The 27,734-nt window shown below is 42.3% G+C and overlaps 2 protein-coding genes across 4 annotated transcripts in view; one reads left to right on the top strand and one right to left on the bottom strand.

The window, feature by feature from the left end:
- Positions 1 to 1,285: 1,285 nt before the first annotated feature.
- LOC128150335 (isopentenyl-diphosphate Delta-isomerase 1) lies at positions 1,286 to 7,624 on the bottom strand. 2 transcript variants are annotated; one of them, XM_052806454.1, is made up of 5 exons: positions 7,420 to 7,624; positions 6,548 to 6,711; positions 4,837 to 4,929; positions 3,328 to 3,458; positions 1,286 to 2,195 (listed from the first exon to the last, which is right to left on the bottom strand). In XM_052806454.1, the coding sequence occupies exons 1-5, from the start codon at positions 7,557 to 7,559 to the stop codon at positions 1,878 to 1,880; spliced, it is 846 nt and encodes a 281-aa protein (XP_052662414.1). In that variant the 5' UTR covers positions 7,560 to 7,624; the 3' UTR covers positions 1,286 to 1,877. The 2 variants fall into 2 exon arrangements, with proteins under 2 accessions (XP_052662414.1, XP_052662421.1); XM_052806461.1 differs by having other exon boundaries at positions 6,548 to 6,708.
- Positions 7,625 to 14,713: 7,089 nt separating this feature from the next.
- WDR37 (WD repeat domain 37) overlaps positions 14,714 to 27,734 on the top strand; it is a 48,708-nt gene continuing 35,687 nt past the window's right edge. Inside the window, exons 1-3 of one of the 2 annotated variants that reach the window (XM_052806340.1) lie at positions 14,715 to 14,828; positions 20,291 to 20,322; positions 24,212 to 24,389. In XM_052806340.1, the coding sequence (XP_052662300.1) occupies positions 24,252 to 24,389 (138 nt within the window). In that variant the 5' untranslated portion in view covers positions 14,715 to 14,828; positions 20,291 to 20,322; positions 24,212 to 24,251. Of the gene's footprint in view, positions 14,829 to 20,290; positions 20,323 to 24,211; positions 24,390 to 27,734 lie in introns of both variants that reach the window. The other variant, XM_052806350.1, reaches the window with a different exon arrangement.

The raw sequence follows: 27,734 nt of genomic DNA, 5'->3' as shown, positions 1-27,734 counted from the left end.
TGTCTCCCGTGAGAGGGACCCCACAGTGGAGCAGGGGAAGAGTGATGAGTCCTGCCCCTGAGGAGGAAGGAGCAACAGAGACAACATGCGATGAACTGACCCCAACCCCCATTCCCCATCCCCCTGTGCCACTGGGGGGGAGGAGGTAGAGGGAACCAGGAGTGGAGTTGAGCCTGGGAAGGAGGGAGGGGTGGGGGGAAGGTGTTTTAAGATTTGGTTTTAATTCTCATTATCCTTGTTTTGATTTGATTGATAGTAAATTAAATTGATTTTGGTTTTTTGCTAAGTCGAGTCTGTTTTTTGCCCGTGACAGTAATTGGTTGAGTGATCTCCCCCTGTCCTTGTCTTGACCTATGAGCCTTTTGTTATATTTTCTCTTCCTTGTCCAGCTGAGGGGGAAGTGATAGAGCAGCTTTGGTGGGCACCTGGCATCCAGCCAGCATCAACCCATCATAACAATACATCAATTCAGGTCAACATACAACAAACTTGGCTCTAAAACCTTTAAGTGTTGAACCACTAGAGGTGCGGGCACATAGAAGCTTCAGTGCTGCAGTCAAAACTGGGATGACAAAGAGAAACATGTTAACCACTGGAAAAAATCAGTTTTACCTTGAAACCAGACACAGACTAGTTACAAGCATGTTTTACATGTAAGGAGATGGTATGAAAAACATCCTATTTCATCAAGACACCTCTGGGACAAGTTAACTTAAGAAATCTAGGTTGAGTAGTCTGCTAACAGAAAAAATCACAATTAAGCTTTTTTGGGGGAAAAAAACCCCAAACAAACCCCCAAATCTTTAATTCAAATTGAGATAGCCTTGATTTTTTTTGTCCTATTAAAAAGTGCCTTCCATTTTACTCGTTAGTAGCAATTGAACTGCAAGATCAAAAAGGATTAGCTCCTGCACTCTGGTACAACTTCTGATTAACTGAAATTAAGACCTGGTGTAAGTGCATAAATTGTCAATCGTGAATTTTGGAGTTCAAGGGGTTTGAGTTGTCCAGGAATGACTATTACAGTAGGTGTTGCAGGAAAAAAGCTTTTATCAAGATGCCTTTGTTCTCTGGAAGATAGAGAAGAGTCAGTGAATGCATATCCCTTCTCCAAAGACAGGCTACTTCCTTTATTAGACAGGTACCATTTACATTTGGTATAATTAACCTTTTTTCCTTTTTTTCTCTTTTTTTTTTTTTAAGAGATGTCCCCCCCTATGTTTATTATCTAAAGCTATGACACATATTGCAGCACTTCAAAGTGAAACTCAGTCCACGCAGACAATCCAATTACTTAAGCTTTTATGAGTTTGGTTAATTATAGAGTACAGTAGCTGAAGAGATTTGCTTTCTGCAATTAAAATAATCCTGATTACTTTGATTTAATTGTTCTTTTCTTCAGGCAACTAGTCTTCTCAACGTCAGTGCAGAACTCAAATTCTAGTCACTATTTTAGAAGGTGTAGTCCTGTACAGTTGGGAGCGTACCAGCTCTACCAAATGAGCTGGACAGGAGGTGCCTGAACTCCCCTGCCAGTGTGTGTAGTTACGCAAGGAGGGAAGAGCAAACTGGGCACACACAGGCTGAGGATCCTTCGTATCATGTCAGGTAATAGAGAAAGATGAACCCAGGGGGTTTCTTACGTTACCATTACCCATTTCACGTGAGATCCGAGCTTAACTCACCCAAGAGGAACAGGGCTGGTGGGAAGAGCAGGTGAAGACAGAAGAAAAAACATTGGCTCTAACTATCTCTATATAAAGTTTTTGTTAAACATCCAGGTGGATCACTTTTCTGCACTCAAGAGTCACAAGTTACCATAGTGTTAATGAGACAGCACATCACTGCTAGCCTTCAGCATCTTTCACCCCAGCTATTTACATTCGGTGTATTTTTTCATGATCAACAAATTTGTTCAAGTTAGGCAAGTTATCCCACCACTTAAAAAGAAAGGTCTCTGCAATTAGTTTAAACCACGGAGTAATCTTAACTTCATTCTTGGAGGCTTTGTCCAAGAGCTGTTTCAGTTCTTTCTGTGTCACATAGCAGTAGCTTTGGATCTCATTAGGATCGGGATTCAGTGTTACGTCCTTCTGTACAAATAAGATATAGTCTATCTCATGTTCACCCCAGATCCCATCAGACTTGGCCTTGTAGTGAATTCGTGTCAGATAGGAGATTTCTTCGGGAGTTACCTACAACCAAAACACTTGTCAGAACTGGTGCCGAACCAGAACAATTGCACTACCAGGCATTATAGAAGAATTACAGGTATTACACTCTTCCTTAAACATTATTTTTCCCCCATGTGTACAACTGCAATGTACTTCTTCACGAAGAATTACTATGAAAAAACAATTTTATTGCACTTCGATGACATGAATTGCACAGCATTTCTCTAGTCAGACTCACTCTGTAATATTTTGAGCAGATTTCTTCTATACATTAAGTTTTAAATAATGTTTACCAGACCTTAACATGCACTTACTGAAGCACTGATGAACACACACACTTGCACCTGCCTCTTACCTCCCAAGGAAAAGACTTGACAACTACTTAAAGCCAAGGTCAGAACTGCGTACTGACAGACCACACATAACCCTGATCTACCAGGATCTGTGCAAGCTGCAGATGAGGTAATTAATTCTGGGGACAACCTAACCATCATGCTTCCCAGTAGCGCACTGCTGCTCCCATGTCCCACGACATAAACGCAGTTAGTTACAAAATGTGGAAAGAGGTATTGACCACGAGTATAATTCAACCAGCTTCACCCTGCTCTCTGTGCAACCCCTCACTGCCACCAGAAAGGCAGGTAGCCAGAAACGGGCTGTGTGATTGTTCTGGAAGAAACACCGAGTGCCCAGACCACCCTACTTCCCATAGGAAACTCAGGATTGCAGAGGGACTTGTACACGGATGTTGGCAGCAGCTCACAACGATGCCCTCCAGGAGCACCAGTCATACAGAACACACACAGCACTCTGCCATCGGCCTGGAGGAAGGACGGCACATTGCCTGTCCCCAGCCTGCCCAGCCAGAAAACACATAGGCACCCATAGTCAGACCTGAAGCAACACAATCCTTCATTACAGTGCGATTTACTCTTTGGCTCACATTTAGTTTGAGCGGTGCAATATTCTAAAATACCATTTCTGAGACAAGCCTTTGAGACTCTGAAATATAGATGAAGTCATCTCAAATTCACTAAGTTCTCTGTATCTCCAAAGTTAAACTCACTTTTAGGTTTCAGGCTGACCCTGATGCAGTGAGTCTGTAAATTGGCAAACATTGGCAAAAATTCCTCTTTCTCCCTCCTTCCTTTACCTGCTCCATGGGAATTCCTAACTCTGCTTTCAGTCGTCTCTGTGCTGCTCTCCGAACACCAATGGCATTATTTTCTTCCAGTTCTAATGGATAGCTTAGAGGGTGACTGCAACAGGTGTTGGTAAAACAATCTGCAAGAAGTTTATATCAGTACATTTTTGACACGTATAAAGTATTGGGAAAAAAAAACCAAAAACCTCACCAAAAAACCCCCAGAGACATAGGATGGTTATTCAACACATCACAGCTTTGTTTCTCTTTTGCAGAGAAGGGTCAGAAAGGAAGGAGGATATTTTCACCTCTTATTTTTCTTTACATATTTTGCACCAGGACTTGCATCTACCAAGTACTACTTTGCAGGTTAGTGTTTGATACGCACAAAGACATGCATTCTCGTACCCAAGATAGCATCTACTTAGAGAGCCAGTTTATAAAGACCTTGTTTACCCTGCAAATGCTAATTAAAATCACTTTTGGGAGTTTATATGTAACAGAATATTGAAAATACTCCCAGAGCTTCAAGACCAGCTGACAGTAAAGTAGAAGTAAATAAGCAGTTTACACTCATGTTTGAAGCACAGACCCTCTATATTCTCTGCTTCACATATATTAAAAATTACTTCTCATTTATGTAGAATAACTGTGATTGGCCAACCTTTTATCTGTAAAAGTCTAGCTCAAAAGCATCTAAAATAGAGCCAGATTACCTACAAACAACACTGAAGCATTTTTATTAGATAGCAGTCAAGGAAAAAATTAAAAAAACATCTCTAAAGATTCCCTTGGAAGAAAACAAAGGTCTTTCTTCCTCAAGTTGAAGAGGGTTAGAAACACTTGAATTTATTTTCAATCCAAAATTCTGAAACAGACAGCTTTATGCTTCCACCAACATGTCTCGTGTAAGGTATTTTTCTTTCACTCCACTTCTTATTGTTATGCCTCCCCATTTGCATTTCATAGTAACAGTTCAGGAGTCTTCAAAAAAATCATGCACTATATCGTTTGGCCACACAGTGTCACTTCTTCTACAGTTAAAAAAGTGTTTGTTAAGACATACACAGATGAAGGTCCACCTGTCTCGCTGAAGCACAATGCAACTGCTTCCAAGCAGCAGGGCTCCACTATGCATCAACTACGTGTCTTTACCAGTGGAATGAGAACACCCTCCACAGCTACCAGAGCAATTTCTTCAACTCCACTAAATATGTCTTGCAGCAGAGGAGGTAAACAACACACACTCTGCACTTGCATAAACAGGATCAAACATGTTAGGGAACAATCATTTCCCAAGAACATATATAACAATAAGCTAGTGCTCCCATTAGCTTACTTCATCCACAAGATTAAGTACATCTTGAACTCTTAAAAGTATTTAGAAGTATCTCCTCTCCAAAGTAGTAAATTCTAAAACCTCAGAATGACTTACACTGCAAGATTAAACTGGCATATTTTTTTAAATATGGATTTAAATAAAACATTTTGATAAATACAATGTGTTTCAGTACTAACCTGGAAATGTAATTTTTGCATTTGACCTCTGCTGCAGCAACAGTTTATTTTCTGTATTAAATAAGAAAACACTGAAAGCTCGGTGCAGTAAACCTAAAAATAAAAAAAACCCAGAGAGCTATTTAACAGAGGAGAAAAAAACATATGAAGACAGTTTAAGGGCTTAGAGCAGCCTCATCTTCGAGTAATCTAATTTAAAATTCATTCATTTAAAAACCAAGGATTTGGTAAAAAACTCAGAGTTACTGTTTAGGTTTCTATGTCAGCTTACGCAAAACATTATGAAATTAGAAAAGTGCTAAGAACAACAATGCAACAGAAGAGTTTTACTAAACTCGGTCAGTTCACCATTATGAAGATGCACGTTTGCGCAAGCTTCTAAGGAGGGCTCAGCGTCTATAAAATTACTATCAAATAGAGATGACTCAAAAATTCCTAAAAAACTGTATGGAATTTCAAGACGCTTCAGGAATTGCAAAAGTACAATGAAAAACAGGCTCCCTTAATAACAGTACAATTGCCATTTTGGGCACCTTTTGTTATTCCTCTCTCTTCAGGAAGATGTTTCCCCCGAGTATAGAAAAGAAGGTCACAAACTACTATGAGAGGCTCATGAATCTGACCAACCTCAAATAAAACCCACAATCAATTAGAATGACAACAACAAAAAAACCTTTTCTATTAGCAGTATTTGAAGTAGAACTCTGTGTAAGCTACTGTCCTGGTTTCAGCTGGGATAGAGTTAATTTTCTTTCTAGTGGCTGGTATAGTGTTATGTTTTGGATGTAGTATGAGGAGAATGTTGGTAACACTGATGTTTTCAGTTGTTGCTGAGTAGTGTTTATACTAAGGCAAGGATTTTTCAGCTTCTCATGCCCAGCCAGCAAGAAGGCTGGAGGGGCACAAGAAGTTGGGAGGGGACACAGCCAGGGCAGCTGACCCAAACTGGCCAAAGGGGTATTCCATACCATGTGATGTCATGCCCAGTATAAAAACTGGGGGGAGCTGGCCTGGGGGGATCGCTGCTCACAAACTAACTGGGCATCGGTTGGCGAGTGGTGAGCAATTGCATTGTGCATCACTTGTTTTGTATATTCCAATTCTTTTATTATTATTGTCATTTTATTATTGTTATTATTATCATTATTAGTTTCTTCCTTTCTGTTCTATTAAACTGCTCGTATCTCAACCCACGAGTTTTACCTTCTTTTTTTTCCCTGATTCTCTCCCCCATCCCACTGGGTGGCAGGGAGTGAGTGAGTGGCTGTGTGGTGCTTAGTTACCGGCTGGGGTTAAACCATGACAACTACTTAAAAATCAAAGTGTCTTCTACTTAAAAAGAACTCAGCAAAGAAGCAAGTGGCATTCTTTAGAATAAGGTACATAGATAACAGAATCAGGTATCTATAATAGGAAAACAATACTATTTTATCATCAAAATGTGATTCAAAAATATTTATTAAGGCATACAGCTTATACCCACAATCACACACTTCTCTCCTTTGCTACTGCTTCCAATTGTGTGTTCATCCATATTGCAATATTTTTAAAATTAGATACTGGGAGGTGGGGGAGGAGGTGGGCGTGGGGAAGTACTTGCTCTGGTTTGATCAGCACTCACCTAAGATTACACCTTTAATTTAATCATGACTATATTCCTGAAAATATTTCATCAACTTAATGGTTCAATTAGAAGGTAGGCAAGCTGTACCTTTATCAATGTTTTCATTCAAGTGACAGTTTTTCTTGGTATCCGCTCCAATCTTATTATCATTTTCATCGATAAGGATGCACATCTCTGCCAAGAGCTGCACCTGCTGCTCATCCAGGTGATCTGTGTTTACTTCAGGCATCGTGATGGCAGCACCCGTTCTACTGAATAAAACAACGAGAAGAAGAATCATTCAGTAATAATAACATCTATAAGATTCTGGGCAGAGTGTGAGAAACAATCAAATGGCTAGGTTTTCTGACACGGTGTAAATTGTGCGCCAATTGTATTTCTGGGAGTTTACGTTCTTTGAGATTTCTGAAATCTCCTACTCACAATACAAGACCCATAGCAACATCTGTTGGGTGCTTAAAACATTTCTTTTCTGTTTCTCTGAAAGCCCATGCAGCAGCTGCTGCAGGACAGCCGCGCCGAACGTAACATTTTGACAGGCTGGCCGGAGAAGAAATCCAGCTCCAAATTTCACCCTTCGTAACCCCACAGCCTACGCACGTTCTGCACACTAACGCTGGGTTACATTTATAATGCCAGACACCACGGGCGCGAGTATTCCCCCCACGAACCCGTAAGAACTCAAGGACTCGCCGACCAGCACACGCAGCCCCCGACACTTCCAAACCACCACCCAAACCCTGTCTTGGCGGCCCCTGCCCCGCCGCGGGCATGCTCCAGTCACCTCCCGTGCCCCCACCGCCCTCCCTCCCCCTCCGCAGCCCCCTTCCCCGCCGAGCCCGCTCCCTCGGCAGCTGCCCCCCGCTCTCCCTCTCCCCAGCCCCGTCCCCCAGCAGCCCCCTTCCCCTCCGGGGGGAGGGGGGGGCGGCCGTCGCCCCTCCGTCCCCCGCCCCGCGCACCTCTCGGCCCGGGCCTTCCCCCCGCAGAGGCCGGCGGCGGACGCGAGCGGCTGGCGGCGGCGGCGACAGCAGCAACGCCCCGGAGGGACGGCGGCCCCGCGGCGGCCCACAGCAACGGCCGGGCGCAGCACGCGCCACATCGCCCGTCACCCCGCCGCCGCCAATGGCAGCGCCCCCGAACACCGACGTCACCGCATCGCCCGATCGCCCCACCGCGGCGGGGGCTGCCCAGGAGGAGGGAATAACAGTGACTGACGGGAAAGGCGTCGGCCGCAGCCAACCGCAGCGCAGATGGGTAGAGGCGCTGACCAATACGGAGAGGGGATAACGGCGAGCTAGCCAATGGGAGCGGGGAAGCCGGGTCAGGCCGCGGCGACGCCGGGCGGGGCTCAGCCGTTTCCGGCAGGGCAGGGCTGCACTGGACTGGACTGGACTGGACTGGACTGGACTGGGCTGGGCGGGACCGGACGGGACGGGACGGGACTGGGCTGGGCTGGGCTGGGCTGGGTTGTCTCCTCTCTGGGCGGGTGGGCATCGCGCTAACCCGACAGCCGGCTGCTGAGGTGCGGTGTCCCGTTCCGAGCCGAGCTGTGGTGGCGAGGCGCGGTTCCGGGATGCCTTGTGTCACCAGCCGCCGCTGAGGCGACGCCAAGGCCCGGCGTTGGCGGGATCGTGCCGGGGCACGCAGCCGCACGGCGGAACCAGCGCCACGGCAGGCGGGCGGGTTCGCCAGGCTGGGGCGAGGCTGGATGTCGACGGGTGCCGTGCGGGCCAGGCAGGGCACCGCAGGAGAGCGGTCGCCAAGCCTTCTTCTGGGGGAAAAACTGCCTTGCAACGTACTGCTGCTGTGACTTGCAAAGATGCGAGGCACCTTTATCTTCCCTTAGTAATCAGGAGGTTTGAGGATTTCTAACATTAAGCACTGCTTCTTGTCTTTCCACCCATCCGTGAAAACCAAAGGATGGCACCAAAGTGCCATCTCCTACAAACATGCCTGTGTTTGTGGCAAACAGTTCCAGGATTGAATTTCTAATCAGTTCTGGGAGCATTCTTTCAGGTAGGTGCCATAACCACAGGACTGTAGAGTCGCAGGCCTTTTTGGCGGTCTCTGTAGCACATTTAATCTTGGATGTTCTTTGCTCAATAGTAGCATCCCTTGAAGAGGTTAAGTGTGTGCCATACAGATCGCACCCTGTCACGCTCTGAGGTGGGGAATGCTGGCCAGTTGCCTCCCCGCCTTCACTGACAGCTACAGTTTGTAGAAAACAGTTACTATGTTAGTCAAGCTCTGAAATTGCCTAACTCCTTATGTTCTTAAGGGACAGAGAAAGAAACACTTGGTTTCTGGGTAGGAATCAAGCACAGGCAAGACGTCACGATGAACTGCTCAGATAGGGTAGTTCTAGACATGCACAGATACCCAGTCTAAAGGCAGAGGAACTTCAAAACCAGCCCCTACGGAAACTTCATGGCACCATAGCTGAGTACCTTCTGAGCAAGACTTCTTTTGCTGATTTATCGCCTGTCCGTAGATTTGGATTTACAGTTAGATTCCATAAAAGGACTAGTGTGGCGAGCTAACCCTGGCTGGATGCCAGGTGCCCACCAAAGCCGCTCTATCACTCCCCCCTCCTCAGCTGGACAGGGGAGAGAAAATATAACAAAGGGCTCACGGGTTCAGGTAAGGACAGGGAGACATCACTCAACCAATTACTGTCACGGGCAAAACAGACTCAACTTGGGGAAAATTAATTTATTGCCAATCAACCAGAGTAGGGTAATGAGAAATAAAACCAAATCTTAAAACACCTTCCCCACACCCCTCCCTTTTTCCTGGGCACAGCTTCACTCCTGGATTCTCTACCTACCCCCCCAGCGCTGCAGGGGGATGGGGAATGGGGGTTACAGTCAGCTCATCACACATCTCTGCCGCTCCTTCCTCCTCAGGGGCAGGACTCCTCACTCTTCCCCTGCTTCACCGTGGGGTCCCTCCCATGGGAGACAGTTCTCCATGAACTTCTCCAACATGAGTCCTTCCCACGGGCTGCAGTTCTTCACAAACTGCTCCAGCATGTGTCCCTTCCATGGGCTGCAGTCCTTCAGGAACAGACTGTTCCAGCATGGGTCCCCCGCAGGGTCACAAGTCCTGCCAGAAAACCTGCTCCAGTGTGGGCTCCTCTCTCCATGGGTCCACAGGTCCTGCCAGGAGCCTGCTCCAGCGCGGGGTTCCCACGGGGTCACAGCCTCCTTCGGGCACCCACCTGCTCCGGCGTGGGGTCATCCCCGGGCTGCAGGTGGAGATCTGCTCCACCATGGACCTCCCTGGGCTGCAGGTGGAGATCTGCTCCACCATGGACCTCCCTGGGCTGCAGGGGGACAGCCTGCCTCACCATGGTCTTCCCCACGGGCTGCAGGGGAATCTCTGCTCCGGCGCCTGGAGCACCTCCTCCCCCTCCTTCTGCACTGACCTGGGGGTCTGCAGGTTTGGTTCTCTCACATGTTCTCACTCCTCTCTCCGGCTGCTGTTTCTGTGTGTCCCGCAACTTTTTTTCCTTCTTAAATCTGTTATCCCAGAGGCGCTACCACTATCGCTGATGGGCTCGGCCTTGGCCAGCGGCGGGTCCATCTTAGAGCCGGCTGGCATTGGCTCTGTCGGACACAGGGGAAGCTTCCAGCAGCTTCTCACTGAAGCCACCCCTGTAACACCCCTGCTACCAAAACCTTGCCACACAAACCCAGTACAACTACAAATGATGTTTCACATGTTGTCTTGGAGGCATCACTCTGACTGCCTTTCGGCTCACATTCCAGCATTTCAGTCTGGTTTATTTTGATTTTTCCTGTGAACAGGACAGATGGCCAGATGGCCTTTCATTTAGAGATACCATTAACAGAACAAAATTTCAAACTGACAGTTAATATCTTACAAAGGGGGTATCTTAGAGGGGTTCTGCTGTGCAGAGCTTGATGAAGGGAGAGTAAGGGGTAGGAAGTGGTTTGAGTAGCAGAGAGCATTAAGAAGTTCGAAAAAAAAAAAAAAAGTGTGCCAGCTGCTGCATATCCCTTTAACTGTAGAGAACACAACATAAGAACATTAATGTTAATATTGTGTTATTCATTAATACATTACAAACATAATATCCATTAACACAAGAACATTAATAATGATTAATATGCACTCTCAGAAAGGACTGAAAAGTACAGAGATTACTTTTTGTCTGGAGTCACTGTTTAGCATGAAAACATGGTAAATGGAGATTGAGCTTTGTAGAAATACTGAGAATACCCTTTGCTGTATTGATCACTTGCTAGTGTCATTGTACCAGATGAAAAAAATCTGTCAAATTCTTCTTCTATCTCCTCATGTAACCAAATACAAGCTACACAAATCTATCAAAAATACTCTTAACTGCCAAGACGGACAAACAAACCAGCATCTCATATGAAGACAACAGAGTTAACAACCAACCCTCCTGCAAGTGAAGTTCTTGGAATGGAAGCTTCTACCCTAAAAGACAGAGATGGGGTCTGTACGTGGGGCACAGCTGACATTGACATACACCAAGGAGCAGATGTACACAGTGATGTTCAAGCTACACAGCAGAGGGATACCAGAAAAATGTCCCTGTAGATAATGGAGAAAAGAAAATAGATTTTTTTTCCCCAGTAATAATTATTGAGAAGTTCTATATAGGCACTTTAGAACGTGACTGGCAGAAACAACTATAGTTCCTGTCTTGCACAAACAAAGCACTTCACCTGGAGCGATGTTGGTGAGCACCATGTCTGACAACAAGTCCTGGTGGATAATGAGAGGTAAAAAAGCAGCCAAAAAGGACAAGAGAGACAAAATAAACTCTTTTCACACAACAGACAAGGGAGACACCTCCCAAGCCTTTAACCAAAGACATTTTCAGGATCAGGTGTTTTATGTCACCTGTATCATCTTTCCTCTCACTCCCCTCCAGACTTAGCCTGTACCTTCAAAGCAGCTATTGGTGTTGAAAATAAAACACCCTCATTTTTGTAATAGTATGCATTTCACTGAAACCTCAGAACTTTTCCTCCAGCCCACATAAACAGAAGCATGCCTGAAGTGACATATACATGCCTTTGAGACTTGATTTAATTTATGCATCTCCTGAAGTCTGCTGACTGTTTTCAGACACTCTACTAACAAGGGAAAAGCAGTTGCTTGCCACCACTGGGAAGTCTCTCATTTCACCTGAAAAGCCAATGAGCTGCAAATAAGTGACAGATTTTTGCTATCTACTAAGATAAAGGGAAATGCAGTTCCCACCAAACTGGAGGAAAACATCTTAATCGTCCAGCAAGTTAAACAAGAAGATGGTACACCACAGGATGAAGTAAACACTGAACAAACCCGAGATTTGACCCCAGCCTAGAAGGCATAGACTCTTGAGACATGCCTTTCCTCAGTTTTCAGCTTTGCCAGGGCAAATTAAGGTTTTTTTCCCCCACCTTTCATATCTAGCTTGCCTCTTTTTAAGCTTCCTGCTCACTTGTTTGAACATTTAAGACTTCCAGTTCACCCTTCTCAGTTATAGAGCTATCCTTGTTCCTGGTCTCCCTGAAGAATCCCTCTCGGAAGTCTGCTCCTGCCCTGGAGTCATAGCTCTTCAGAAAACATTTGTCTAAAAGTGATCCACTTATGTGCAGAATGAACAACAGCCTGGGTTTTATCTGAATTGGGAGGTATATACCTCCCAGTCCTAACTAATCTGCTGTTGTTCACTTGACCCTTCTTTCTTAAAAGGCCTATTTCAGGAAAGTGGGTTGGCTTCAGCTCGCTTCAGAGAAGACAGATGGCTTTGTAGTAAAAATGTAATACATGTATGCTAAATATATAAGTAGGATGTTGTATCTGCATTTAGTTTTGCTATCTATCTCAAGCATGATGGGAAGAGTGCTATGATGGACGGCTTCCAAATGTTTCTGTACAGCATAAGGTGATGATTAATGATATAGGAAACCGCTCTTTTAGGAAGGAGTTATTAGGTTTCCTACATAAAGGAAGAAATAACCCTTGAGTTCTTTTCTCCCTTAGATCTGTTTTTCTTTTTTCTTTCTTTTGGTTTGAGGTCTGGATAGGAGGCTCTGCCTTTTCCTGCTACTTTTACAGGTTTGGAAAAATCTTTATTTGGGACATTCAACTATTACTCTGTTCTATTGCTGGTTTCCTAAGCCTTGTATCTTGTCTTCTCAAGTCCAGCCATGGGCGCAGAAGGAGATCTGGAAGGTGATGTCCAGGACAACCTAACTTTTGCCACTCTGTTGACTGTAATGCCTATTAAAAAAAGCTTCTTAGCTGTTGATAAGATGCTAACTAGTACCGCCCCCCATTTCCCTAGGCTCCTTCCTGTATTGCTGTCTAGGTCTCTTGTTCTAAAACAAGCAGTTTGTGAAAAGCACATGCTATCTTTTGTTCTGCACTTGCCCCCATACATTACACAGCATCTGCTCCTCTTTTAGTGCCATGACAAAACCAAACCAGTAACAGGGCTAGAGTGACAACAGGCCACTTGCCGTTCTTTTCTTGTGAAAAAGCAAGTGCATCCATACAAGGCTTGTTAATTTTCAGGTCAGAGTCACCCTGTATCAAGGAAAAAGCCCCTGTCTTTCCTTATTGCAGTATTCTGCATTTCTTCAGGAAAAAAATGGTCATCTCTGTATTGCCCCCTGCTGATAGAGAGTGAGCTGCTCCAGAGAGTAAGAAAGTTGCCAAGTGTTTTCCCAGGGAAATCTGAAATGTGGATCCTTGTGCTCTTGCTGGATGTTTTTTTCCTTCATACTTACAGCTAAACCAGTAGAATTATGTTAGGATGAAGTAATTTTGGTAGGAAAAATGATCCTTAAAAAATGTTTAGTTGGGAACTGAATAGCTGAGGACTGTAGTTGTGACTTGGCTAAGATGGCTGAAAAAACTGCAACTGGACCAACTATAAAGAGAATTCAAAGCATCAAACTGTGCCATTTGGTCAGGTTGTGTTCAGGCTTCCTTCCAGGCAACTCTGTTCAACCTCTTGTCCATCTTCTTTTCCCTGTTCTGTCTCCCCCCTTTCCTCTCCTTAAAGCCATTTAGCTATTCATTTTGCTCCCTTCCTTTCTCCTTTTGGTGGCTTTGAAGAAGGGAATAGGCTAAAATTATGGGAAGTTCTCAACCAGTTAGGGTGGTTATCTTGTAGAATGACCTCCAGTGATGAAAAAGATGCTAGTAAATAGGTAAAACACGCTATTTTTGTCAGTGCTAGTACAACTGCAATTAAGACATGACTGCACAGAAGGAGGTAGAAAGGGAAAAGACGACGAAAGAGAACAGCAGGCATACTTGTAGCTGGGAAGCACATAAAAAGAAAATGTACTATTTTCAGCCTTCACTCTGAGGCACATGTTCTTCTGGCCTTTTTGCAGACCTCTTCTGAGGCAGCCAGATAATCTGCAGGAAGAAAGAAAATAATTAGGCGAAGGCCTCTTTTGGCTTTCACAGTCTGCTACAATGAATAAGAATTTTAGGTGAAGGTTTCTTCTAAGTGTTAATCAGCAAAGGAATTAATCACATTTCAATTATGTGTTGTAAGCTTCAAAGCGAACAGCCTACTTGCAGAATGTAGTGGTTAGCTTTGATTCACTGTTTCTGTCATGCTACTGCCTGCGGACGCAGTAGAAAAAGTCCAGATTCGGTATCTTCCAGCCATTCTACATTAAAAAATAAGGAATTCCCAGTGGAGTTTCAGGAAAGTTTCCTCTCCCTTGCCAGTCCACGGTGGTCCCCTCCGACAACAGTTAGGATGCAACACAACTCAGCTTTGCAAGTATCAGCATTAAATCAGCAGCTGGGAGACGCAGGGCTGAGAGCTAACCGTGGAAGGGGGGGGTGGTGGTAGCAGCGCAGCCGCCCGCCCCCGTTCTTCGCAGCCTGACGGGGCCCGCAGCCGTACCGGCGGCTTTGTTCGTGCGGTGGGTCCCTGTTCATCACCGCACCTCGGGGCAAATGCAGCACCAGCAAGGCTGTCGGCACGGACCGGTAAGCTCGCGTACCGATCTACCAGGGCTGACAGTATCCAGCCCCAACGAGCCGCCGGGCGGGAGCCGCCGGAGGCTCCGGCCGCCGGGCGGGAGGCTCGGCTGGCGGCGAGGAGCTGCCGCCCGCCGCCCGCTGCCCGGCCCGTCGCCATAGCGGCGAGCGGGGGCCGCTTCCGCCCGCCGCCGGATGTCGCCGCGAGGGCTCCTTACCGGAGAGGCGCGTCGCTGCCGGAGCGCGGCGCCGGGCTCGTCGCTGCCCCTCCCGCCCTCCCCTCGCCCTCCTCCTCCTCCTCCTCCTCCTCCTCCTTCCCCCCGCCGTCTGCGGTCCTGCCCCTTCCCGCCCGCCGCCCGGCTGTGGCTGACAGGTGAGTGCGGGGGGCCGCGGCGCGGCGCGCCCCCCCCTCCCCGCTCCCCTCCCTCAGCGGGGCGCAGACCCTCCGCCATCTTCCCGCCCGGCGAGACCTCCGCCGCCGCCGCTGGCAGCGGCTCCCCCGAGGGGCTGCGGGCGCGGCCCGGCGCGGGGGGAGCCGCGGGGGAAGGAAGGGCAGGGCCGGGGCGGGGCGGGGGTCGCAGCCCGTCGGCGCGGGCGGCGGGTGGTACCTGCGCGGTGCCGCCGCCTCGCCAGGCCCGTGGCGTCAAGCGGGGCTCCTGCCGCGGCACCCCCTCCCAGCCCGTCCTGTTCCGGCTTATTTCCGCGTGAAATGACTTGCACATTCTTTCTTACAAACCTAAATAACCGTAAATAAGCCCTTCTTTCTCTTCTCCTGTGTGTTGGGTTTGGTTTTTTTTTTTAAGATTTTTTTTTTTTTTTTTTTTTAACACTTCCATCCCGAGGCTGTAGGGGTGGTTCCAGGTCTGCAGATAGTGAAACCGAGGGTGCCTGCTGAGTAGGGTCTGCTCACTAACTTTGTTTGTGTGCTACTGCGTATCCTAAGGACAAGCCAAGTGTAGTACCTCAGTAGTTTACGGACTGACTTCAGATCCTCTGACATACGTACGAATGGGGCAAAAATGAAACGCCCAAATTCCGTGAAGTGGGGCACAACTGCTCGAGGAAGAAGGTTGCTGTTTGTGGTGGGATGGAGTAGATCTGGCCTTTGGCAGCAGGAGGATGACTCGGAACCATCCGAGATGGGTAAAAGTTATGTCTGTAAAGAGCCATTTACAGTATTTTTCTCTTTTCCTGAGCTAAAACCGGTGAAAACAAATTTGAGGGAAGAGTTAATATGCTTAATGTATTCGGTGGTTGACTAGATGTTAGGTCCCAGTTGTAGAAGGAAATAAAATAAAAAGATTGTGCTTATGCAAAGATGAGGAAAACTTCTTCAGGTTAAGTCTTGAGCCATTGTTCAAGGACATCTTGGTGTTTGTGAGAAAAGAGAAACTTCTACGTGTGGTTTTATCCCTCTTGTTACATCTTCCAGCTTGTCAAAGGTTGTTTCCTTATAGTGTTTTAAAGTATGCTTTCTATAACAGTAATTCATGGAAGATTTATGTAAAGAGCTGGTGGAACAGCTTTTTAGAAGTGATTCAGTGTCATTGAGTACACCTTGAAATTATACAAACGTCTATTGTTCAGGCACCCATTTTGCAACATTGCAGCAGTATCATTCTCCTTAAGCAAATTTCTGAAACTGTTTTCCAAGCAGGCCTGCTGTTGGCGTTTCTTATGTGATATTTTTGAAAGTGAGCTGGTAACCTCAAGACTCCTCCAAGTTTGTTTTCTAATGAGTAGTTTACATTAGATAAGATCTTGTGTGTCCATGTGTCAGCCCTAATGTGTCTTGTTATAATAACTTTAAATGTAGCTTTGTGTGTTGTGGACTTGGGCAATTATTTTAGGAAAAGATGCCTGCACCCAACATTAGAATTTAAGGCAGAGGCCACTGTAATGTGTTGTGGGTTGTTTTTTTTTTTTAATGCCAGTTGTTTATGTGTACATTTGTCCCTAAACTAGCTTTAACATATTAAATCTAAAGGTAACTCTTTCCTAAGATGAAACTGTCTCTCTAATGTAGACATGCCCTTCCACCATCTTTCTTTTAAATTTAGGACTTGTTTAAAGGATGCAGTCTCTTGTATGGACTGAAATGCATGAGAGTGTTGGTACAGTCATGGGAGAAATATTGCTAGTGTGGTGATACTGTCTTAAAAGAAGAGCTCACTTCTACAATATCCAGAAATTACAAGCCAGAACTAGTATGTGTCAAGTAAGGAAAAGTTAAGTGGTATTGCATTTTATAAGTTTGAGAAGAAATTGGGATCGTTTCATGTCATGGAATTTTTAAGTCTTGGAGCTAAGACTAGTAGCTTGTCTTGTGAGGTGAAGGCCAGGGTGAGGGGCTTGTTCTGGAGGCCACCACTTCAAACCTCTGTGGGGAGAGTTTGTTAGTACTCTACACACGACCACTGAGGAATGAACAGGAATCGGGATGGTCTCCTTGCAAGCCAGAATGATTTGTTATTTTCTCATCCTTGAGTAATACTTACTGACTATTTTGAGACTGTCTTAGTATTTCAAGATGGTAGGACAGGGTACTTGCAGTGCTGTTACACGTACTGTTGGAAGATTTGGTAGTTCTCTGTGGTAGGCCATATGAGGAAATGCTTCAAGAATGTGCTGTATAAAGGTTATTTGTTGGTGCTTCAGAAAAGCTTGCTAAGCTTATTATAGTTCGTGTCAAAGTTACTTGCTTTTGTTGATGTCTTAAGCAGTAGAAGATTGTAATTTATTAGCAAGTAATATATTCCCAAATGAAGAGCAATGATATTAGAGGTCACTCTGCTTGCATAAAAGCATAATAGCAATATATCTAGTACATCGGTAATAAGTACCTAAATATTGTTTGTTTAGAGACTAGCACAATAAGATTCTGGCCTCTGTATGTGGTGCAGTGCTTCCTTAAACAAATACCTGGTTAAACCGCCTTTGCTCTTGAACTTCCTTAGGATTCCTCACCCTCAGGTCTTGTATTTGCATACCTGTGCATGCATGTAGACTACTTCTAGGCTATTAGGGATTTGCTAATAGAGGAATTGTGGCTAAAATATCTGTGAAACAGCTAAGGAGATAAAGTAGCTTTCAAACATATTTTAGAATTTAACCAGCAGTACGTAATTTAGCAGGAGCTGATGCTGTCTGTTGAACTCTTCAATAAAGTTTGCTAATCAATACCTATTAATAAAACAAGGTATGTTATATACTCATGGGTGACTAACTAGTGTTAAATGTAAGATTATATCGTACCCTGTATCATTTAAACTAGTTGAAACAGTGAGCACAGTCAGTGAGCATAGGTGGCACAGATCCTAAAGGGAAGTTGTATGCTTTCAGGACACCAGCAATTTCACTTAACAGATCTTGCTCTGATGATTATTAGTGGACCCAGGCAGGTTTCTTCTATATTCTAAATAGAAAAAATAAAAATAATCCAAGCTTGATTATTATTGTTGTTTAATATTAGTTAAAATAAGTCTGTATGGTTGAGAGTATCATTTCTTGCTTTAGTAGACTGTTTGATGGGCTAGGCCTGCACTGCATTTGGTGTGATTGCAGCATTTGCTGACGTAGTTGAATTAGCAAGATCAAAGCTTGCTAGCAGCAAAACTGGGCTGGCTTATGCTTGGATGTTGGTGTTAGAAGCTTGCTCAGAGTAGGTACTTACTAATGTGTTAAAGCTTTTATCGTTGATTTCCAGCTGTATAACATACTTAAAATTCATTAATGCAGCTTCTTTACTATGCTTTCTGTCGAAGGGAGAAATGGGGTGGATGCTTTCCCCTTTTACATTTCGAGGAACATCCAGTTTTGTTTGAAAGTATGCTGCACTAAATTTAGAAAAAAAATTAATGTTGTAATGCTCGAGTGGATTTCATAAGGTTTAAGCACGCTTATCAGTGGTTCTAGCATCATCTGTGATGATCTGGGATGGTTTGGTTTCCTAAATATTTATCTTCAGCAGAACAACTAGTCTTACAAAGAAGTCTGTTTAGCCTGATCTTTCTCAGGTGTGCTATATTCTTGGAGCTTGTGTTGAGTTAATGGCACTTGAATGTACAGCATCCTTGAAACAAATTGTTCACTGAAGACCTCAAAATGCAAGTTTTACTCCTTTAAATGTGATTTCTTTGCATATTAATAAAGATTGTAGTGGCGTATGTTGATCCCTAAATTCCCTTACCTCATGAGTAATTCTGTCAGACTGTTACATGTAGTTAAGAACTTAATAACTGTAATCATTCTCCTCTCTTTCCCCTTTCCCTCCCTGCTTTGTGGGGAAAAAAAAAAAAAAGGTTCATTGGCATATTTGTGTTTTAAGGTTTTAATGTTGCACAGTACAATAATTACTACTGTAAAAAGCCTTTGTTTCTTATGTAGTATACGCTGAAATTTTGTTCTAAACCATGTTTGAAAATGAGAGACCTGAGACTGTCTAGGAGATTTAAAAGCACACAGAAATACAGTAAAATTGTTTCTGTGGTGGTTTTTTTGTTTTGGTTTGTTTTTTTGTTTTGACCCAATCCTTTAAATAGTAAGTATTACTATTGCTAAATGCTAAACAAAATGGAGCAGGGAGATCTTGGGTAAGAGATGTTGCTGAAACTTCCTGATGCTTTCCCTTTACAGACTTGTCTGTTGTCTTGAATGAACAAAAAAGGAAATGCAATACTGTAGCCATTCTGTCTGTGCTGACACTTCTTAAAACATTTTCTCCCTGGCTTCAGCAGCATCCATACCCCAGGAATTCCTTCCTTGCAGCAGTCTGCTTGTTCCATGTTCAGGAGTAGAAGAAGTAGGCAAGTAGAATTAGTTGATTGCTGCAGTGAATTTTTAAGTCTAGTAAGACCAGTGTGTGCACTTCTGTTTGGTGCCATTTCTCTGTTGTGGCTGAATAAAACAGTAATTGGTTACACATCTGCTCTTTACTGTTACTCTGATGAAATATTTCCTGTGACTGAATACATGGTAACATATGTTACAGAAAGGTAGGTGGCAGAACTTTAATTTAACACACTGTAAAATATGCTGTGAGTTTAATTAAACAGCATAACTGAAATACTGAAGTATCTTTGCATTCAGAAAGTAGTAATCACCTGTGGTCTAGATGTTTTCTAGGACATCTTTTTCTTCCCTACCTCTGCTGATTGACTTTGTCAGAAATTCATTTGGTACCGTTCTCTTGAGGCTTTGACAGATCATTGTGTGAAGAACACTATGCAAATGCAGCATTTTCAAAACAATTGAGCTGAATAGCTTAATATGTCTCATAAGCTCACTTTTTAATAATGCAGTACTTGTGAACTGCCACCCTTAATAAGTATAGTTTTGTAATACAGCACTCTTCCCCCTTTTCTGTTTTGTTTTTTTGATTGTTTTTTTTTTCTTTTTTTCTTGGAAAGTACTTTTGTTCAGCTTTTTTTTACTCTTGATTGCTAATTTTTAGCTTTTGTGAATTCAGCTTCATTTGGTTCAGGAAACAAGATGCCCCTACTTAGTGATTTTTCATCCTACTTGTAGTATTACTAAGTAGAAGGAAAGTGAATTTAGTGAACTTACCTCTTCAGAACCCATTTGTAACACTCAAAAGTTATGATTAACTTTTATGATTAAGAATATATATAATGGGTCATTTTGAAGCCTTTTTTTCTTACTTTGTTTGACTGGGATTTGGTTCATAGCCTTGACTTGTGTTGCTGTTTTCCCTCACCCCCCTTTCCTGTTGTCTGGTGTGTTCTAACTACAAAAGTTTCAAAAATGTGAAAGACTTTGACTGGTTTGTATACTACTGACTGTTTCACTAATCAATATTTAATATGGTTTTCATAGGATATGTAACATGACACTGATATTCTGGACAGGTAATTTTCATTGTTTGAAAACCTTAAATAATAAGGGGAATCAGGTAACTGCTAGAAATGAGCACCTTATTTGTTTATTTTTTTTAGCATCCTATTGCCAAGGATCTGTTTTTTGAAATCCACTCTTGAAAAACCTATAGCTTCTTACTGTTGCAATTATCATGAAAATAGTTCTGAAATTGTCAAAATGAAGTTAATATTTAAAGGGACACTGTCACTTTTTAAAACTGGATTTACATCCTGGTTCTAAAAACTCTTTAATTATTGCTCCCTTATGGAAAGGTTATAAGGGTATTTGGTGGAACTCAGGACAATATTAAAGGCAGTGAAGCTAGTCCCCTTTGGCTTCTCCTTCCTATCCTCTGTATGCACATGCCTGCTTGTTGCCTCTTTGGTTGCAGCTTTGCTATGGCTGTGTGCACCCTCTTGCAGAGCCTGGGGAAGAGTGTGCATGCTTGCTCTCTCCAGAACAGTGCATGAGTGATGTGGTCATGCTGGTGCATGAGGAGAGTGCAATTACTGTCAATGACACTGGCTGCAGGTGAAGTGCTGCTAGCAAATAGATTCAGTAACAGAGGTGTTTCTTACCTAACCTCTTCTGTTTGCTTATGAGCTGTGAAAGTAGAAACTTTTGTGTAGTTAATGTGAGAATTTCACTATGTAAAAATGTACTGTCATGCATTTGACTGTGTCCCTTTAAATTCTACATGCTAGAATGTATAGCTGCCAAATCTGTATGTACTGATACTGAGTGGTGCAGTTGATTTGCTTGAGGGGAGGGATGCCATCCAGAGGGACCTTGACAGGCTTGAGTAGTGGGCCCATGCGAACCTCATGAAGTTCAACAAGGCCAAGTGCAAGGTCCTGCACATGGGTCGGGGCAATCCCCAATACCAATACAGATGGGAGGATGAATGGATTGAGAGCAGCCCTTGCGAGAAGGACTTGGGGATACTGGGGGATGAAAAATCGGACACAAGGCAACAATGTGCACTTGCAGCCCAGAAAGCCAATTGTATCCAGTCATAGCCAGTGGTACAAGAAAGACAAGGACCTGTTGGAGAGGGTCCAGAGGAGGGCCATGAAAGTGATCAGAGGGCTGGAACACCTCTCCTATGAAGAAGGATTGAGAGAGGTGGGATTGTTTAGCCTGGAAAAGAGCCTGGTCTCTCTAGGGAGACCTTACTGTGGCCTTTCAATACTTGAAAGGGGCTTAAGAAAGACGGGGACAGACTTTTTAGCAGGGCCTGTTGCAATAGGACAAGGGATAATGGCTTTAAACTAAAAGAGGGTAGATTCAGACTAGTTTTAAGGAAGAAATTTTTTACAATGAGGGTGGTGAAACACTGGAACAGGTTGCCCAGAGAGGCTGTAGATGCCCCGTCCCTGGAAACATTCAAGGTCTGGTTGGAGGGGGGGTCTGCGCAACCTGATCTAGTTGAAGATGTCCCTGCTCATTGCAGGAGGGTTGGACTAGATGACCTTTAAAGGTCCCTTCCAACCCAAACCATTCTATGATTTTATGAAGCAATCCAGAAAAGGGTATTTCTTGGTGAAGCCCTCTAAAATGAAGTAGTTTGGCAGCAGAGGGCAAATGGAAGTTAACATAGTTAAAACAATGCCTGGTAAGGCATAAACCATATTAACATCTCAGTATAACTACAGCTCAGGAGCGATATCTGTCAGGAATTAGAAGTATTTTTTTTTTTTCACAGAGCTTAAGTGAAACAGTGTTACCTGATTTATGTTATTGTATGTAACTGTGTATGTATAGATTTAGAACTGTTTAACACATCTATGTGTGTGCACACAGAGTTTGGTGCTTCGGACCATAAAAAGTAATCCTGAACACTGCAGAAACCAGTAAACTGAAAGCTGTTGAAAGAATGGTTCCCAAGGGAGATAGGAAGGAGGGTGGAAGAGAGGAGAATATACACGTGTTTGGGATCTGATCATATTTTGAAAAGAAACAGAAATGCGATGAGCAGTGAAAACCTGTTCCTGATTCTTGACCATATGTCCAAGAACAGCAAGATACTTAGCAAAGCCCAGAAAATTGGCAATAACTTGTTTATGGGATGGGCTTTTTAAAATTTCAGTCCTGTCTTTCTATGGTAGAGTCATCTAGCCACAGTGAAAAAAGAAATCTCATCAAATAAGAAACTACCCAATGGTAGTTCTTTCTCTTCTTTCTTCTTTAATTTGTGAATATAACCAATTAGTTACTACTGATTAATCACACATAAAGAGCTCTGATGGGATTAGGTGCAGGGGAAGACTGTGCAGAGTCCAGAGGAAATTAGCAAGGTCATTTCAGTGCAGTACAAGATACCGTGCAACCTGAATTTTATTTTAGATTCACTATGGAATTGGTGTTAGGTTACTGGAACTTGCGTGTTCCAAAAACTAATTAAAATACCAGTTTTTTTAATGAGAAAATTTGAGGATGGATGGGCTTCAGAACCTTAACTAAATCTAGTCTCATTTTGATATAAATTTATGTATCTTTATATATTTTCATTTTGTGATATGAAAACCAAAGCAAATTTAAAGCTGGTTTTATTCATGGTGCATACTGTGTTTTTAGTAAGGTATGCTTTTCCTTGGCTTTACGATATGTTAAAAAGCTGAAAATACCATGTCAAAACCACTGAGCTGGTTAATGCCTTTTCTTGTTAATAGCAATGGTGCTCATTCCTAGCTTGAGATCTAGTGTGTTGGCGGATCTTAAATTGGAAGTGGCCCTGGGTTTGGTTTAAATTTTCTCTGATCAACTTATTTAAAAGGAAGCTCAGTTGCCTTGTTAGCTTTGCCAACTCTGCTCTCCTATTTCTTTGCAGACTATTGCAGCTATTTTAAGTTGTAATTGTTGTTTCAGAAATCATTTATGCTGGAGAATGAATTTTTTATTTGTTCTCAAATGTTAATGATTGAAAAATTTTTGAGTAATCAATCCTAAAACATTTGAAATGTTTAACAACTGGTACCCCATGAAACTAAAAATAATTTCTGTTTCATATCAGGTTTAAATTGAAAAAAAAAATCCAGTAATTAAATGTTTGTAAAAACATAAGATTTTGACAGTAAAGAACATGTTCTCCATGTTTATGCAAGAAATCAAACATAATTTGATTTTTCTTAAACAGGGGAAAGCAGTAGATCATGCATGGTAATATTAATTGGTGATACTGTCAGGTGTTTTTAGGGATATTAAAATGCATATTTGGCTTTAACAAGCTGACAAAAATTAACAACAACAGCCTGGTAAGTCAGGTGCACATTCACTGTTCTCATAAGTTCATGGGCACTTTTACTATCATGAAAGTGAAATAGTGAGCTGTCAAAAATGGTGGAAAATAGTTTTCAGAACTTCTGTCATTAAAATTAATTTCTGCTTATGTGTAAACAAGCACATCTATTAAATTTTGTATACTAACACTTAATGTTGCATAATACATTTTTAACCTGACAGTGTCCCTAGATTATCATGTCTGTTTGCTTTCATTTTCCAGCTGGGTTTTAATTTTGCATGCATTTCAGTGAAATATAGTATGCATAATGGTTGTTTCCTGGAAGCATTTTGGGGCTTTCTCTGCTAGTGTTCTCCAAAATGAGCAAGGTAGTGGAATTTATTTTCCTTTTGTAGAGGTTTATTAGCTAATGAATAAGTAATGCAGAAGTGATTCCACTTTATTTACCTATATACATATGTGTTTTTGAACTTAATGTTGTTTGAAGAATAGCTGTAAGTAATAGGGATCCCTTCTTTTTAATGACAACCCAAACAGCTCCAAAGTTTAGTAGCACTAAATATTTCTGTTTTGACAAAAAAATGTAAGCTCTGGTTAGTTTGGCAAAGCAATTTGTAATGTATAATGCTTGTCCTTAGTTTATCATAGGAGCCTCTGTGAAGCTGTTTTTTTGAAGTAATGCCAATAGAAAGTGGAAGTTGTGCATCTGCTCGCCAAGCAAAGCAGAAACGTAAATCGCACAGTCTTTCAATCCGAAGAACCAACAGTTCCGAGCAAGAACGGGCAGGACTGCAGAGAGACATGTTGGAAGGACAGGTAAGATAATACACTGGGTATTGGGTATGGGTAACTTCTGTAACTTTTTTTATGAGGAGTGTTTTCTATGTGAAGAAATTACATCAACTTAAGTAATGAAATATGTCCAGTAAAGCTGCAGGAACAGCAGACTTTATTGGTTGTAAGTGCTGACTGTATTTGGAGACTGTTGATGTGGATGTTGACAGTGTTTCAGGTTGTATTCAGACCTGTGGAGCTTTTTATCGGCTTTTGTGTATTCTTACATGAATGATAAAACCACGAAGAAATAAAAAGAAACATTCTATTTATATTGCTGCACTTCTGCTCTCCACACCCCCCCCCCCCCCCCCCCAAGCTGAAGATTGCTTCTTGATTTTGTAAGTTTGAATTTGGAATAGTAGTAACCCAGGAATATGAATAAACCAAAATATTTGTTATTATGACCCTGATAGGGAGGGTATTAGTGGGAACGATGTTCTGCATTCCTTTCCGTAAACAAATATTGCCTGCTTGACAGAGGCATGAGCTAACTTAAATTTTTATTCTGTTATGTAATATATATTTTTTTTTTCATTTGGCTCAAATGAAGGTGGGATCTTCTGTGTATTAAACTTAAGGGAAAGAACAACAACCACAAACTTCTGTAGTTTTCTTAATCATGTCATTCTGTGTAGTGGACGCAATCTGGAGCCACTTCGAGCGTTTCACCTAACAATATTGAGATTAACTGTAGGTAAGGCTCCTATAGGAAATGGTTGAAGTAGTGCTGCCAAAGATAAGCAAATATCAGTTTGGAAACTATTTATTGTCAAATTGACTATGCAATGTTAATGTGGGCCTGGCAAAGATAATGCAAAACTTGATTTTTATCAGAGAGGTGGTTTGAAATGCTAACAGTGTTTGGCTACGAGAAACCTCACTTTCTGGACTCTGCAGATACTCTGAAGGGAAAACCTTGTGTTTTCTCAGTGTTGTGAGATTTTTTAATTTTTTTTTTAATTGAATCTACTATTCAGTAAATTACAGCATTAGTTTTCTGGGAACTAATAGAGCCCAGGTTGTTGCTTCTAGTCATCTAGAAGTTGGAGAATGTAAGTACTTGGATAGAAAACTGTTCGTGCATTTGGACTATTACAGCCTTACTTCAGGAAAGGAGTGAAGGGCAGCTGAGAGGTCAAGGCATGCTGTCACTTCTGTGTAGTAAACCGAAATTTTAAGCTGTTCTAATATTTCTTATTGAACTCTAAGTGTATTATGCTGTAATATGTAAATGTTTTAAATGTTTTATGTATCATCTTATTTAATTTTGTTGACCTTTAACCTTGAACAGCCAGTGGCAGATTCTAATGAGCACAGAGTATTAATGCCCCTTCACAGCGGAGCTGTAAACCACATGAGATCTAGATAAGTACTTTTGCAGATAAACAGATAACATTATTACATGGTATTTTAATAAGCTAATTTAAATAATGCTGACTTTAAAGAGAGTAAAGGAAGCAGGTGCATTTTACTATGCTGGTTACTTTAGGACAGGTTTAGATTTGCTTATGCTTTCAGGCTCTGAGAAGTGGATTCAAAACCTTTCCTACATTTCCTTTTCTGTTTTGAAAGTTGTAGGATAACTTAGTTTCTTTCATAACCTTGCTGTATGGGATTATTGGGTAATTGAATTGGAAATAATTCTTCGAACTTCAATGTTTCTCTTAATAGTGTTTCATTTGTGTAGTATTCTTGTTTAATTAATTTTGTTTCAAGTTGGTTTTAATTGGGATCTGTTTCACGTTCTAGCTGACTGTGAATGAATGAACAAGAGTACTGTCTCAAGGGAGAGGCAGGTGAAGATACAGAAAGGAATATTCTGGAGGGTCATAGGGAGCATAGTACCACTTCTTTCAGCACAGTGCTTGTTTCAGCACAGTGCCACAGATTAAAGTAGCTGTGAAACTGGTGTAAAACTGAAGCATGCATGAAGCAGATGTGCTCTATGTCATGGCTATTAGTGGTTTCTCTTGCTCTACTCTTTAAAATTGATGTTCAGAAATAACTTATAAAATCGGGATCATGATAAGCTTTTCTAATTGTTTCTGAAGACAATCATCTTGACTGTATGAACCAAGATGTGAGTGAGATTAAATTCTCGTTGTTTAGATGCTGACTTGGTGGAAGGTGCATGCTGCCCTCTGATGGCTAGTATGCGCATGCTTCCTCCTAATTCAGTCAGTTTATAGGAGTGTAACCAACTTCTTTCGGTTTGGGTTTGCTGGAACACTTAAGAATAAAACAAGCTGTAATCATCCTTAAACTTGCATTGAATAGTGAAGTTCACTCGAATTTGGGCGGTGTCCTGTGCTAACATTTGTACTCCCATTCTAGTAATGCTTCTTATGTACTTCTAGACCTGAAATAGTGGTTTGTGCTGTGACAGAAGCTGACTCAGTTGTCTTTTTTTGCTCATAGCTGATGATTTCAAGATTTTGAAATTAAGTACTTTTGCTTTGTTTAAAAAAAATAGATGTAGCTGATGGGCACATTGCCTGTTTATTTGATAGATGAACACTGATATATTGGTAATATGGTATACATGATACCGTATTAATTTCACTTTGAAATTTGGTAACTTGTTTCCTTACATAGATATTTTGCAGTTTTTTAATACAGCTGCATTATTTACAGGTTTGTCGGGTTAGATATACTGCAAAGGAGTAGTTGAGCTGTTTCATTGTTAGGGTAAAGCTCAGTTAAGTGGAAACGTCTTTTTAAAAAAGTTTATAGCTGGCTACCTAGATAAATAATAAGTGCAGTAAGCCAACTTACATATTGGCCACCAGCAACTGAAGAATAGAACAGGTTTAGTAGAATTTATTTACATAGTGAGCAAGGACAGTTCATCCTTTGATCCATACTTGTAGTAGATTAATTGATTATAGTTATTAGACTAATGACAGTATTTTCTCCTTTCTAATTTGCCATTTTTTTAGTAGCATGCTGTGCTTTACATTTTAAGATATTTTTTAGTACTACGTTCTCAATGTACTGCAGTCAGTTGTCTTCTGCTTTACTTACTGCTCAATAGTGTTTGATAACAGAATCGTTGTAGTGAGAACTTTGACTCCTGACAGAAATCGGTACTTACTTGTTTTGGATATGCTATTCATTTGTTCAGGGAAAATATGGTGCTGATCTCTGTTTTGTAGGCAGATGAATAAAAATTAATTAACTCGCCAACAGAAACTTGTGGTCAAGCTGTGTATTGAGCTCAGATCATATAAATCCTGTGTTAGTAGTTTTATTACATACTTGGTTTTGTGCCTTGGAATTGCTATGTTGATTATGCTGAAGAGAAAAATCAGCCCTGCTCTCTGA

The sequence above is a fragment of the Harpia harpyja genome, chromosome 1, assembly GCF_026419915.1.
Source record: "Harpia harpyja isolate bHarHar1 chromosome 1, bHarHar1 primary haplotype, whole genome shotgun sequence".
Classification (NCBI taxonomy): Eukaryota; Metazoa; Chordata; class Aves; order Accipitriformes; family Accipitridae; genus Harpia; species Harpia harpyja.
This window is presented reverse-complemented; position numbering and strand designations above follow the sequence as displayed.